Source organism: Stylophora pistillata, chromosome 2 (genome assembly GCF_964205215.1).
Source record: "Stylophora pistillata chromosome 2, jaStyPist1.2, whole genome shotgun sequence".
NCBI classification, from domain to species: domain Eukaryota; kingdom Metazoa; phylum Cnidaria; class Anthozoa; order Scleractinia; family Pocilloporidae; genus Stylophora; species Stylophora pistillata.
The window spans coordinates 49,207,378-49,222,755 of NC_142520.1; the positions used below are offsets into that span (position 1 = coordinate 49,207,378).

General features: G+C 39.7%; 2 protein-coding genes and 1 long non-coding RNA gene across 4 annotated transcripts in view; all 3 read right to left on the reverse strand.

Moving 5' to 3' along the window:
• Positions 1-612, reverse strand: part of LOC148740050 (uncharacterized) — a 2,108-nt gene extending 1,496 nt beyond the window's left edge. Inside the window, exons 1-2 of the mRNA XM_088749634.1 lie at positions 199-612; positions 1-80 (exon numbers count right to left, since the gene is read on the reverse strand). The exon at positions 1-80 is cut by the window's left edge and continues 841 nt beyond it. Coding sequence (XP_088605760.1) covers positions 1-80; positions 199-345 — 227 coding nt within the window. The 5' untranslated portion in view covers positions 346-612. The remainder of the gene's footprint in view (positions 81-198) is intronic.
• A 307-nt stretch (positions 613-919) lies between these two features.
• LOC148740051 (calcium-activated potassium channel slowpoke-like) lies at positions 920-4,953 on the reverse strand. Its single transcript, XM_088748111.1, has 6 exons — positions 4,872-4,953; positions 4,493-4,534; positions 3,588-3,876; positions 2,848-2,978; positions 2,490-2,684; positions 920-2,303 (listed from the first exon to the last, which is right to left on the reverse strand). Exons 1-6 carry the CDS (start codon positions 4,881-4,883, stop codon positions 2,079-2,081), a joined length of 894 nt encoding a protein of 297 aa, XP_088604237.1. The 5' UTR covers positions 4,884-4,953; the 3' UTR covers positions 920-2,078.
• A 421-nt stretch (positions 4,954-5,374) lies between these two features.
• Positions 5,375-10,487, reverse strand: LOC148740052 (uncharacterized). Of its 2 annotated transcripts, none has more exons than XR_015996420.1 (4): positions 10,108-10,487; positions 6,824-6,920; positions 6,355-6,457; positions 5,375-5,528 (listed from the first exon to the last, which is right to left on the reverse strand). It is a non-coding gene; the product is annotated as an uncharacterized LOC148740052 (long non-coding RNA). The 2 variants fall into 2 exon arrangements; XR_015996421.1 differs by lacking the exon at positions 10,108-10,487 and adding an exon at positions 7,798-8,350.
• Positions 10,488-15,378: the final 4,891 nt, after the last annotated feature.

Consider the following 15,378-nt stretch of genomic DNA (forward strand, 5'->3'; position numbering starts at 1 on the left):
GCAGACAGAACTTTGCCCGAGTTTTCACACACGACCCAAAGGGTCAGAGGCTTTTCTGACATTCTTTGAGAATGATTAACCTAAAAAATAAAACATAGTAGTTACTATACTGTAAAGAATCAACGATCGGCGCGAGAACAGCTTGATCCATCATTTACGAGTGTAAACACTCTTTAACAAGACGTTATGAAAACTTACCTTTGCTATTAACAGGCGATTTTCGCCGAATTTCTTGCACATAACTTCCCTTACCCAGCCGTTCGCAAAGTTCTGATAGCAGTCTAAGCTTTTATAGCTCATCAATTGCTCCTGGGTGTACGGGCTAGCAGCAAACAGAAGATACATCCCCACGTTTATGTACGTTACGTCTGGCCAGCAATCGACATCGTCAATCCACTCTTTGCGCGGAATTTCGTAAGGATCTTGTCCTTCGATAGACTATAACTTTTCGAGATATCTTTCCTTTGATTCTTTCTGCTGTAGATTTTCAAAATAACCGGGTAACAACCCACGCTTCGTAGTCGCTTTCGCCGCCATGCTGTAAACAAACTGAAGCTTGTCCTCCAGTTCGCAATGTCACGTGATGTGACGTCACGCTTGAAATGGGTCTATTATTCCCTTGCGTTTTCTCGTTCTTTGGGGAGTTCATTGTTTGCTGTTGTTGTTCCTGCTTCTTTTTGTTCACTTTGAGTTCTTTGTGAACCCATCTCATTACTTTGGATTTGATTTTACAACTCTCCATCAAAATCGCTTCATGACGCCGTATGACTGCACTTTAATAACTTGCTATTTTCACCCGTACGTAAGAACTAAACAAAAACACTTTAAATATCTGGCTCTCTTTTGGCGCTTATGAAAACAGTGTTTTGAACGTAACCATGTGTTACTGAATGAACTGTATATGATTTAAATAACATGCTTCAACTGCTTTCTCTTTTATCAAATAAACAATTACGTCAGAACAAATAAATACCTTACTAAACAATTCAGTGAGATATACGCAAAACTTGAAAATAAATAAGAAATTAAATATACAAAATTTTATAGTGCCAACGGCAATACTTTCTTACATCTAAAAGAAAAATTCTGCTCGTAAAACATTTTTCTAGAATTCTCATCGCAAACTCTACTTGTAACAGGATAAATTGACAATTTGCAACATTCTTATCAGCAATACACTGAAAGTACTGAAAACAGAAATAACATCTTCACCAGCCGTGGGAGGGTGAAATTAGGGACCTTAAGAAGCCACGACGGCGACGCCAAGGAAGACTTCGATTAAAAAAATTAATTTCTACTCTTAGTTAGAATTTCAAAAATGGCTGCAGGAGCTTACTGTCTCATACAGCGCCACAGCTCAACTTCAGCATGACGTATAAAGTAGCCGTTGAGTTCCAAATGGTAATTAAAATAATTTGCCGTCGCGGTTTCGGTTCGCAGACGCCGCAAATTTTGGGGATTTCACGTTGTTTTGCATAGGACGGCTAAGAAATGTACAAAATTTCGAAACGCACGTGCTGAGCTATTGTTCTGCCAATTAGATCTCTTGTTTTTCCACGTCCTCGTTGCCGTCGCCGTCGTGGTTTCTTAAGGTCCCTATTATATTCTTACATTTCGTATGATGTACTTGTTATGATTTAATTAACCAGTAGTGCATTACGTATGTAATAAATTCCCAGGAACGACCTAGTTATTACTGTGTTGTGTCAATTTAATAATCTATTTGTATAATTTATTTTTAGAACAATGTGTTACGTCTTTGAAAAGAGATATTCAAGCCCTAACTTGGAGATAAAAGAACCTATTCAGTTATTTTAATTTTATTTCTAGCTTTAATTGGAGTCTGTATACACGAATTGAGTATGACTTATCCAAAAACAAAATGTGTCAACACTTAATTTGAAAGTATGTAAGCGTTATGTGCTAATATTATCACTTAAGTGCGTGCACAATTCTCTTGGCCGAAATATCGTCGAATCTCTGTTAAGAAAGACACATGACAGTTGTGTGACAAAATGCGACTTAAAATTTCATCCTAGGTTGTCACGCAACGGATGACAGAGCTAATACACATCTCATTACTGTTTGAATTTCTCCAGCTGTGGATCTGAATGCGCCAGCACAAACACCAGGTCTGTTTGCTGAAGTACAAAGTTGTATGGCGGCGAGCAAATCACATACCGTTTGGCGGACGGAATTCCAATGTTAATCTTGTTACTGTCACGGAAGCGGAAGAGACCGAGGCAGATCATAGACGAAGACTGCAAGGCGTGCAAAAATAAATCGCCAAACTTGCCACCATCCTGAAAAGAAACACGAAATGATTACATACAAATTAACAGCAAATCAAAGCCATTACACAAGCTGCTTGCCATAGATGTCTATCATATCCACAGGGATTGAGGCTCGAGCCCAGGATTCAAAACAGCAGCATTACGCTCTGCCATTCAAGCTAACCGAGGGGAAGTCATGAAATGAAGAAGACTTACCCCGAACTGCACCAATGGACCATCAAACAGCGATATCTGCAGAATTTTACAACGGCTTCTGGTGTCTGCTGTCTGTGCAGCGTCCAAACCTCCTTTCAGCTCGTCTCCCTCAGCGATATGTTCTTCTAGAAACTGATTCACTCCACCGGTTACCAGATTCCGCACGAGCGTTAGCACGTCCGGGTTGAAGTAGCTCTGCGACAAAAATAGGTGATTAAAATCAACATTCTCTTTAGTTAAACCAAGAGGAAAGGTCACGGAGAAAAAGGCAATTGAAAGTCGCGGCAATCCTAATCTTCGCAACTATCATTTGGCGAACTGCACTTGAACATTTCTCAGTTTCTTCTCAGCTACTTACCGCGCTCATCAACGAATCCAGCATGGAGACAGTAAAAGCTGTACCACAAGCGAACGGCTGGGTAAGATAGAGTTCAAGGTCGTCATCGTCCTCGTCATCAATGTCTAGGTACTGCACACTCTGATCAAAAGCTAAAGAAAATCGAACAAAGTCGCACACATATTAGACAGATTGTAAATCTTGACGCTTTCTACTCAAGTACCCTTTCGTGCTTCCATATCACCAGCTCACAAAGCCTAACACGATCCACATAAATATTACATCTTTTTCGAAAAGTTTAACCCAAAGAGCGAAAAACGATCCACGACAACGCATAAAGGTTAGATTGGTAATGGTTATAGTAAGGAAGAAACGGCGCAACACTCTTAACAAAAAGTATTGGAAAGTGTTGCCCTCGAGACTGCACAGCAATAAGAGGCGAAAAAAAGACCAACAAACGAAAAATACAAGTGCCATCCTTGAACTGATGCGGCATCGTCAAGTCTACAAATTTAATAAGTGCCTCTTGTCAGTTCAGTAAACTATGGACTCACTCCTTCTCTCAACTTTCACTAGATCATCGCACTTTACTCCAGAGCAATTTGTCAAGTTTTCTGATAGTTTGCTGTTACACATTCACATTCGAGAACGGAGATCCCAACTACTTATACCCTCTCTGTGCCCTGCTGATATTTGCATCCCATTCTCTTACAGAAAGGCGCCCCTACCAGGAAAACTAGTTAAGGCTTGAAAGCACTTACCAACTTCTGTGATAATAGGGACATTGCACCCATAAGCTGAGCCTCTTCTCTCCACCTGTGGTGGCTCGTGAAACTCGAGACCCGCAAAAGCGTTCCTTGTATTCTCGCTCAGCATTCCAACTGCGTCGTCAAACGACATAGCTTTTAGATTCAATGACGCTAAAATCGATTCCTTGTCGGCCAGTTTCGGGTCGTCGGTTTTTCTAGCCGTGGAAGGCGACAAGAAAACGACCATGTCCGCCAAGTTTGCATTGACAGCCCGAAGATCTGCTCGGCAAAATGGAGACCCCTGAAACACGAGACAGAAATTTGTAGCTGTAAACTCATTTTGAATAGAAGTGAGTCTTACGTCTCGAGCCTTAAGGCTCATTACCACTACTATATATCCTGGTCACCGAGGCATTTAGCGAGTTAAAGCATTGCTTCTCCCTCTGGATCGTTTACTACACCGTAACAGTCAGGATTCCGAGTGAGCTCACAGGTACCTATTTATGGTCCAGGGTAGCATGCAGTAAAGGCGTCGTTTTGTCACATGTCAATCACAAGGGAAGTGCTTCCTACATTCGACATAACTGAAAGGTCGGATTTTACACACCTCGACACGAAGAGAATCCGCGCTATTTTTCTTTTGTGAGTGAGAAAGCATAGTTCTAGAAGACATGGCTAGCACTTCTAAAAAGAACTTAACGGTCCTTTTCGGGTGATTTTTCTTGAAACTGAAATTTTCTTTTATTCTAAGATTCTCCGAATAGTTCATTCGGGCGCTTTACGAGACGATTTAAGGGTCCGAAAAGTTTCTGCGTCATTTGAAAAACGTGCACGCGTGTTTTCCTGTTTTACTTTTGTAATGCGTGTAAATGATTCGACGAGTGTTGCTTGAACATTAGTGCGTCACGTATACTCACCGGAAGAACAAAGACATCCTCAAAATTGCACAGCTGATACCACTGAAATTAGACAACGAAACATACAAAATTATAACATGAGTAGACCACGAGGCACTGAATCATTTTCACGTCATTTTTAATCATGCCGGAAGGGCTGAGAAAGGAGGAACCAGTAAAAACCACAAACATCAATTGGAAAAAGTATACAAAAAAAAAGCACTTTTAAAATCTAAAAGTTTAATTGCAGTTACGATTGGCTTGAGTTTTGTATCTGATTGTACGAGAAGGTGGCGCGAAAATTCCCAACCAATCACAGGGCTCTAACCAATTAGAACGTCCGCCAATGTACTCAAAGCAACATCCACATCAAAAAAGCCGTTCGTTACATAACACCTACCTCTCTCGCCATGTACTCCTTATTTCCAAGAAAGACGATTTTCTTCAGTTCCAATTGCAGCAGATTACTAGCTCTCAATGGTATGGCCCGGGAGGTAACATGAAACGTAAAATGGTCAAACATCAATAAAATAGGTCTCATTTCTCGCGAGAAAATTGTACAAAAAAATAGAAGCATGGGAATATCCTGGAGTCTAGAGCAGGAATCGAGGAGTACTGCTCCTCCAAATGGACCGCGACGCAAATCCACTCCAGTTCCTCCCTTTTCGATTCAAAAGCTTTCATTAACAGCTTTCCAATAGTCCATTTTAGAATTGTGTGCTTGGTTGCAGCGCCTTTTAACAGGAGTGAGGCTAGGGGTGACCTTGTTATGATACAAACCTTGCTGCCTTTCAAATGTAAATCACTTTGTTATCATGCTTACTAGATACAGGTCTCTATCACGACAAGGTCACCTTCAGCCTCACTCCAAATCGAAGGCTTGGCAACTAAGTACACAACTATAAAATGGCCTATTCCCTGTGAGAGAAAAAGTGTCTTAATCAAGAACTGGTCAACTCACCAATGGTCTCAACCCCAAAAGCGGGGCGTCTTCTTCGTTGAAAACACAAACAAGTATATGGTGCGAGAAAACGATATTCATAGCATCCTCTCGGGTCTGTTGAGGAAAAAAGAACAAGCTAAAACACTGTAACTCAAGAAATAGCTCCCTGGCGGCCTTAACGAGAGTGGTTGTTTGGGGCTGCGTCGGTTGGGGTAACGAAATAATTTGGATATATCAACAAAGTTGAAATGGTAAATTGGCCACCGTAAAAATCTTGAACAAAAGCTCATCTTTCAAACCGGCAGTCTACATCCCACAGGGATAATCGAACGCTTTTCATTCCACTAATTTATTCTTGTTTTTCTCGTTGCCATGTTCCCACCAATAACGTAGCTCCATTTTCTGCCTTTAAAAGCTCACACAACGCACAATTCCTCTATTCGCTCCGACGAAGGGCTAACGCTCGAAACGTCAGCTTTTGTAATCGTTACGGTGGCCAATTTGCTATTTCAACTTTGTCGATATATCCAAATTATTAACGAGAGTGGGTTCTGTAGAAAAGCAAAGCACAATCTCAGGACTCAGCCAACCTGAATCTCAGAGTACATGGGTAATCCTAAAAAAAAAGAGGAGCTTTGAAAATCATTTAACTCTTTCCCTCGCAAAGGTGGCCATAAGCCGAAAAACAAGTTCTCCTTACAATGTGAATAAATTTTCAAGCAGAGAGGAGATGAAGGAAAAAAGTATCGCTTAAGGGACAACTTTTATGATCTGACACCAAATTTACCGGAAAAGTGAGGCAGACAAGGCGGTCAATTGATAACTGTATCCTGGGAATGAGAGGTTTGAGAAAAATGGGGGGGGGGGGAGGGGGGACATGACACACCAGTCCCTCTTTGTTTCTCCTGGTTTACGTTTCGTTTTATTCTTTCAAACATACCAGCAAAACATCCTCAAATCGCGTCGGCTGGCACCAATAAAACGTCCCTGAGATGTCAAAACAAGGCCTCTTTTCACCATCATTCGCTTGTTGCTCTTTTATGCTGAACACAAAAGTGAGAGAAGTATATTAGCAAAACCCTTTCTTGGGATTTCACTGTCAAACAACACCTTCCTTTGCACAGGTAACTTCATAGCGATATCTTTCGAGGCTGCTGTATATCCAACGCTGTGCTCTAAGAAAATGAGAAGGGAGTCCACTGCTCTGAAACTTTGAAACACAGGGTGCCCAGCGAATGATGGGATATCTCTCTGCCAACAGAGTGGGAAAATACGAGTGAACAAGTCGCGGTTGGTTTAAATTTTTCTCTGACTGGTTGGAAGAGATGCGTGAGTTTTCTAGACCAATAGGAAGGCAGTGTAGAGCTAAACCAATGCAATCCCAGAATACTTTAACAAAAGCTACTTACGCTTTAAGTTTGTGTAGAACTTTATAGGTTCCCTGCCTTGCTTCTCCCCCTTGTTTGGTTGCTAAACTGAAGGACAGTCTCGGGTCGACTGCTCTGACTTAAAATGCGAAAAGAAACACTACCTTTAATTTCATTATTGCAATAATTTCACTAGACAGTGCCATAAATAACGGAATAAAACTTTATCACACTATCTTTACAAAAATTTATTTTAACAGGAAAAAAGCTAACTTCATTTAAATTGCAAATTGAATGCTACAGAAGACAAAAAGTCCTCATTTAAAATCACAGCAGTTTGTAATCCTGTTACAGCCCTTTCAAGAAGGATTTCAAACAACTTATAAAAATGCCAAACTGATCGCTTCCGAAGAAATAGAAATACTCAGCTTTAATGTATGAATTAACTTTGGCTTTGTTTTTTTCTTTTTTTTAAGGAGTGTACAGTCAGCATCTTGAGAGTAGAAGATCTCAATCGATAAAAAAAAGACATGTGAAAAGATTCCACGTTTAACTTGTAACTGGATGATCATTTGCATCGCAGTGAAACAAAAAGAAAGAAAGAAAAGAAAAAAAAGAAAAAAAGAAAAAAAAAAAAAGAAAAAAAGAAAAGAAAAAAAAGAAAAAAAAAAAAAAAAGGAGAACTTCCACGTACAAACTTACAGTACTTTAGTAAATACCCAGTCTAATCTAGTCCGGTTAAACCAGTTCTAAAAGAAAATTCCGGCCAGTAAAACCAAAGAAAGAGAGCGTACCACTGGCGCGTGCTAGCGTTGCAAGGTTTGCCTTCTTCTTAAAAATTTCTTAAGTACAAAACGATATTCAGCCCTTTGAAATCGTAAAATGTCATTGGCAGGCTTTTATCTGTGCAGAAGATTCTACAGCCTAAAAAAATCCAACAAGCGCTTGCAAGGAAAGACAATTTCTGGTTTCGCGTAAGCTCGCCGGACATGGAGCACCGTCCAACGCTTTCTTACACTCTTCCACTTCTTCGCAAGTGTCACTAACAGATGCATTTTGTGAACTCCACACGGCTTCCACGAGTATCAGATTTCTTGAACTGCCATGAGGTTTGACGTTTCGTCGATCTAGGAATCAAAATTAGAGAGACACGCAAAAAGGTCTCAATTTTTTTTCAGGAAAATTATGCCAAAGTGAATTTGTGGCGATATGTGACATGAACGGTGATGACAGCATGATGAAGTGACACCTTGACCGTTATAAATGAGGATGCAACTGTCAGTGATTGCGATGGACTGGAGCAGTGTTGGCTGAAGTAAAAGTGGACTGTGACGTCACCAAAATGACCGGAGATGACTTTCTTCATAAGGCTTTCCAGAATCTATGAAATAACCCTTAAAGCAAACTTGCAGAAAGCTAGACTTTTATTCTTAGTACTTGCTGAAGCTAAATTAGATATCCACGCATATACGGCAAACATTCAACCCTACTGATGGTTTTTAAATCTGCCAAAGTATTCTCTCTCTCTCTCGCTGTTATTCATTTCCTCGTGAATTAGATCAGAAATTGGTCTTAATTTCCTTAAATCACTTGAACTTCACCTCATAAAAAAATATGAGTCCTAATAACGCGAGAGGGTAAGTGAGGGTAAGGAGGGGGAGGGGGGGGAGGGTTACACAGGCCTACTTTCACGTTGTTCAGTGGTAACAAATTTGCGACATATTCCCTAACTTGCCCCCGATGAAAACCGAATTCATGCGAGTTAGGGAATATGTTCATTAACTAATTATTCAGTTATCTGTTTCCTGAAGAGCACTTTCAAACCAGATGACTTTGAGATGAGGTTACGGTAATCTCTGGATTAAGTCCACTTCTCTCCCCCTCCACTAAGAGCCCCCCCCCTCCCCTCCCTTAGCGTGTGTAAGCGGTTACGATACAATCGGCACAAGTTGATCTCTTAGAGCGCAATTTAATTGAGTGTCGGAAAACTAAAACCAAAGTAATCACAGCTGCCAATCAGAAGAAAGGAAACTACCTATAAGAACCAATAAGAACTCAAAGTAAAAACCGACAAGGTGCCTAAAGCGCGGGAAAACGCGGGCAACCAAGTGATTGGTTTTAGTTTTGCATCTGATTGGTTAAGAGAGTGGCACGAGTTTTCTGGACCAATCACAGAGCGAAGTAAACGAAAAACAAAGCAACCCCGAATCACTTGAAAATTGTTCTAAACTCAGCTGTCGATAGATGCGCACAAAATTCGTCCAAACTAAATATGTCAACCTGTGGCTTTAAACTTGGTATCTTCCATGAATAGACAAAGCAGTTTCTTGGATCAAATCGGTCATTTTGCAGTCCGTTTGAAACTGTCCTTTTCTTGCAAAGTATTAAGAGAGTACGTTAAATTAGATATAACTTATCCATCTAGTAAACAGACAATAAAGTTTTTAAAAGATGACGAGAAATACTTAAGAAAACATCTGATTATAAGACGAGGAAAATATAAAAAACATCTACTTTACCAACTCCTATTCCTACTATTTGTACACAATGCCTTTGTGAAAATATATTCGTGATGTTATAAAGACTAATTTACTGTTTTTAATGTGCAGGTGACTTTACTCGATTTCTTTTTTATTGCAATTGCATAAAATGCTTCACGAATCCAAGGGCACTATGAAACAGGTAAAATAAAGTAATTTCCACTTCAGAGTTTAAAGAAACTAACCTATTGGTATTTCAAAACAACACGAGACTTCAAACCCCTAATGAAACTCTCAAAAGCGAGTCACTTAAATTTACGATTCTTTCGAATCCCTCAGAGATTCATTCTGGGTCCTTTCAGACAGCCCCTCGCCATTTTAAGTGTAGTCCCTCATCCTTAATAACCATGGTGATTCACTAGGCACAATAACTCCTATTTGGTTGACAAAACAAAAAAACAAACAAACAAACGAACAACCAGTCTTATCCATAACCACGCTAGAAGCAGCAATCAAGCCAGGAATTTTGCAGGTACCAGTCTTGGTTCTTAGGTCATTCGCCTAAAATGACCTTAAGGAGTATTTTTCCTCGCTGAAAATTGCTGCAGAATCCTCATCAGACTAAGAAGGTTATAGCAAAAAGATCATAGATCACCGAATCCGTTTCCGAGATAAAGATCATTTATCTCTTCAGTTAGATACAGCAACACAAAAAAAGCCGCTATTTTCTTGTTGTATTTTTTATTCATGACACAGTGCTATCACTCGTGAAAACATGCGTACAAAAGATGCGCAATGCCATTAAAAGGAATGAGACAAAATATCAAAATCACACTTTAAACTTGCCTGGTGGTTTGCCATTGCTTTGTTTGCCTTCTGGTGCAAAACACAAGTAGGCTTTGTCATGATCAACAGCATGGTTTACTAAACCAGTTAACTGAACATCTGTCTCGTTTTCTTAAATAAACAAAATCAAAGGAATTCACCGTGAAAAACAAAACTCAACACTCAATGTTTCCACGCCGTCTGTACATTCCATCCAATGGCAAATCTAGAAATGTCGCAATTCATGTCACAAACATCCGGGATCCTTACAGTAACTGGGATGAACCCAGGATTAACAGTCGTCAATGATTAACTCATCAAAACGTTAGTCACTACCATTAACACTATTTTTCCAGCTACCAATAACATTCCTTTCCAGCTAACAATGACACTCTTTTCCAGCCACCTAACACTACCTCCTCGGACGATCAAACAACCCGATCGAGTCCGAGATCTTTTTTCGGTTCCAGTCATAAATATACCCTCGGAATGTCTGTAACCCTTCTAAACAATTTGATCCACATTACGAAAACGTGCCTCTTGGCTTTTTTCAAATTCTTCCTTCATTTAGTCAATTCTGAGGTTACAAATCAAGGGAGAATCTCTAAAAATTGGAGCACGACAATGTAATCTTCAAAGTTGATGAACAACTAGGCTCAAAGAACTCCTTAGAAGCGCTTGAAACTGGTCTCCACAGCCAACTAAAGTGCAGGTGCATGTGGTCAGATTAGTAGATTTAAGTTAATCCAGTAAGAGTGCAAAGCTTAGATTATGCAATAACAGATGCAGAACAATGAGAACAAGCCAAGTAAGCAGTGTGTCCAAAACACTCAGTCTAGGAAAGGACAAGGATTTCCAAGAGACCATCGTAAAAACAGTTAGCTACACAATGTGGTTAGGAATAACTATCAGTGGTAAACAAATAGGTCCGGCGTTATTCGCTTTCGATGTACAAAGAAAAAAATCCGAGTCGCCCAAGTGGATTCGAAACTCAGACCCCGCGAAAGCTTAGATTTTTATCCCTAACTTTAACAGTGGATACAGGTCTCATTGAAACTTACTTTTGACTTTAAAAATGCTAATGAAAGACAGTATGTAAACATCACTGAGCTACCGTGGACTAATTGGTGAGCTAAGCTACCTCTTAGATCCACATGTGGCAAGACTGATCCCACCAGCGAGCTCGACCCAGGTTTCCCAGGGATTCCCCGGTCTGCTTTTTCCAAGATGGCGCCCGGTCTGGTAACGCTTAGGATCAAGAAAGGCCAACCAAAGCAAATTCTCCTCCCAGTCAGCACCTTGGAAAACATACAAAGTACAGTATAGAGAAATTGCCTAATTATATGCTAGGGCGATAAAGGCTTAACACGTACCTTGTTCTGATACTGTAGCAGTTGGATGATGACTCTTATTCCTGGGTAGTAATTCTTCACAGCTACAACTCTAAAAATCAAGATATATGCAGAGCAGAAAAAAAAAAAAAAAAAAAAAAACCTTTTCTCACATTCTGTTCTACTAATTTGTAGCCATCTACTTTGTAGTCATCTACTAATTTATACTAATTGGTAGCCGTCTGTGGATGGCTACCAGGACCTACCACGGCTTTTTGGGCCAGTTTTGAGTGGCAAAAGTCTCGATCGATGTGGTAGTTTGCTGGTAGGACTGGGTTGTCCGACACGATTCTAATAATTTGTTAAAATGGAAATGTGAGGTGTTGCCTTCTCGAGTTGTGGTGGAGTTTCCCAGAATTATTTTTGGTCATAAAGGAAGCAAAGGTTGTGTTTACGACACTAGCTTTCGTCAAAAGGACGAACAAGGGCTAGCGGATAAAGTGAGAAGGCATTATCCAGCCAAACAGCAAGATCTTGATTTCATACTTTTGATTTCTTGAGCAAGTTTTGATCTTAAAAGATCGACACTTTTTCAGTATTGTCCTTGGAGCGGAATGCTGGATTTTTGGGATTTGTTGTTATATGAACGGTTCACTGCCATGGAAATCGGGAATCATTGTGGGTGTGTTAGACTGCAATAGGTGTCACATCAAACAGTTGCGTTTGATGCACGATCCTCGCAGTAGACAGCGCTATTTATGCAATAGCGAAAATCAGACCGGAAATAAAAAAAAAAAAATCAGGCCTGTACGGGATTCGAACTACTGACCTCTGCGATACTGGTGCAGCGCTCTACCAATTAAGCTAACAAGCCAATTAGGAGCACGCCGTTAAGTTGATTTGTAATAAACCCGTGATGATAAATCAGATACAGTGATTATATGAAGTTCATATCTTTTGAACTGCGGTATTAGATACGTATCGTACACGATCCTCGCAGTAGACAGCGCTATTTATGCAATAGCGAAAATTAGTAGAATATTGGTAGAGCGCTGCACTAGTATCGCAGAGGCCAGTGGTTTGAATCCCGTACAGGCTTGATTTTTTTCAGGTCTGATTTTCGCGATTGCATAAATAGCGCTGTCTACTGCGAGGATCGTGCATCATACATATCTAATACCACAGTTCAATATATATGAACTTCATATATTCATTGTATCTGAACATCAAAGAGCCTTACAATGTACACACTTACATAATGTTGTCTCTTAATTTCAACAAGAAACAAATAAAAACAGCAATAGTAGTAATTACTACCATGTATGCGTGGCTTGCAGGTAAAAGGTTAATAATTAGAATAGTTTTTCTCCAAGTCATCCGAGATTCACTTTCTCTCTTCTCTTCTGGATTATCAAATTAAGACATCCAAAACCACTGTGTATTTTTCTGGATCAACATGATCTCTAAAACCAAGTAATAAATTTAAATGTTTATGGAAAGATTCAAGGAAAGCAAGCTACAGCTGCCAAAATAAAAAATATTCTTAGTTGAACGCATAACTTCTCTTGGAATTTTTACTCACGGTCTGCGATGGGAATAAATTAACTGTAGTTTCAAGACTTGAGAGTTTAAAAAGTCCCGAGCCGAGATTATATATATATATAGATATATCTCAACATATTTTTCCAGTTTTGGGCCTTGTTATCTCTTTTTCCTTTCTGTCAGTTGTACGACACTTTGTTCCACATTTGAACGGTGCAAATTTGATATGAAAGGGAAAGGGGAGACTAGATTAGCGAGCGAGATCGGGACAGGCCAGAAGTTGCTCGTCAAATTGTTGAAAATAGCAGGATTTATTCGGGGGCATATGATCGAGCTTCTGGATTTCTTACTCTCCTGACGCGATGACAGAAAAATTAGTTAATTGTAGTTCACTTTACATCTCGAATGGACTTGTTCTTTAAGATCTCGGTTACACAGGATTCGTCGATTCCATCTTACACAGAAAGCTAGCAAATATTCATTTATTAGATTATCGCATGTGGCCTCTCTCTTTAAATTTGTTCAACGTCGATAATTAAGAATTTGCCAATGGTGTTGTACTGTTTCAACATCCAATAAAACTGACACCTGCGTCAACGATCTGACTCAGTTAATGATATGTTTTAGAAATGGCGGTCATGGAGAGTTTCTTCATCTTCCTATTTCAAGGACTCGCCATCCTTTTTGCTACAGAAGACTCGACGCATTCTCGTTCAGCGTTATTAACCACTAAAGAGAATAAGCGCCTTGATGGTCATGCACTAAAACAGTTTCGATCTCCTACTAAAATTTCATGCAGTCTTTCATGCCTCAGAAACTCCTGGTGTACTTCAACAAACTTCGAAAAACCATCCGAAAAGGACGATAAAGGAACTTGTGAACTAAACAAGCATGGGATCCTCGACGGAAATTCCCAGTTTTATGATCAAAAAGGCTTTACTTTCTCTATGATCCTCAGGGTATTTTTTTCCTGTTGTTCTTTCCTTTGTTTGCATGTCTGCTTTTTTAACACGTACAAAAAGAGAAAAAAGTTGTGATCTTTCAATTGTAAAGGAGCTTCACCCTTTCATGCATATCAATTAGATTTCCGAGAGTTATTGAGCGTTTACCACTTATATCCCTTAGTTTTGTTTAGTTACAAGTACATGCAAAACAACTGCAGCTAAACAGGAAGAGTTGTACTATGTTTGGTTAAATATGCCTGTTAAATGAGAATACGTATTTGTTATATTAGGGATGTCTCAAGACAGGCTGTCGTAATGGCGGTTCTTGTTTGTTTTATGAGAAGAGCAAAACATTTTCATGTTCTTGCAAACATCCTTCGTCCGGATATGACTCTCGAAAAATTTGTAAGATTGCATTTTTTTGATAAAACATTCCGAACAGTTCAAACTAATACGCGTGTTTAACGTACTAGCCGAACATCTAACTAGCCGCTCTTCAAGCAAAATCCAACTGTTCTTTCACTCTCTGAAAAAAAAAAATTAAACAACAACGGCGTTTGAAAATTTTCATAGCGGGAATTGAAAGAAGAATGGGTTTTTCCAATACAGACTATTTTGTTCCTCTTAATTCAAGATCTGAAAGTTCATTAGTATGCCGTCACCACTCAGTATGAAATGCGAGAAAAGTGGCTGTTAGTTAAGTGAACATACACCCGTTAAAAATCAGTTGCGCGCTTGATGATTCTGCCGCTTCAACATCTGATGGTGAGTATGTTATCGCCCCTGTGCAAACCCTTTTTCTGACAATTGAAAACAAGTATTTTCAAGAATAGTTTTTACTTGATTTGTGTTGAAAAGTGTGCAAACGTACACAATTCGCCCGGTGTATAAAGACGCAAGCTAAGACTCAAGCCGTCTGTGATTATAATCTGGCATGAGAGAATGTAAATATTCGGTCGTTTCAATACGTTACAGCCTCCAATTTTTGGTACAGGGATCTTTGTTAATTTCAAAAAAGATCTCAAGAATTGAACTTAGTAAGTCGTTTCAACAGATGTTGTGTAAAAAGGATGAGCAGCCATTAAAAATAAAAACCGATCGGAAGAAAACTATTATTACATGTTATTACACTAGCGACGTGGTCATCGTGGATGAAGGCTCCGTTTTAAGTTTCTTTTGTGAGGCTGTGGGATTTTCTCTTCCCAGCGTCGAATGGTCACGTCCTCGTCACGTGCACTCTGGTGATACATCAGTGGCTTATCAGGAACAAGGCTGGCTCCAATTCAACCCTGTTGAGTACAACAGCGACGGCAAGTATGTCTGCCGTGCAAGAAACCGCTTCGGATTAGCGGAAACAACAATCAAAGTAGCTGTGAAGGGTAAGCGTCTCAATATTTTTGAGTTTTGATTTGCGATTATCTCAGTTACCTGAAACTCGTTGCATATCAGCTTAAAGACCGAATGTGTCATGGCGG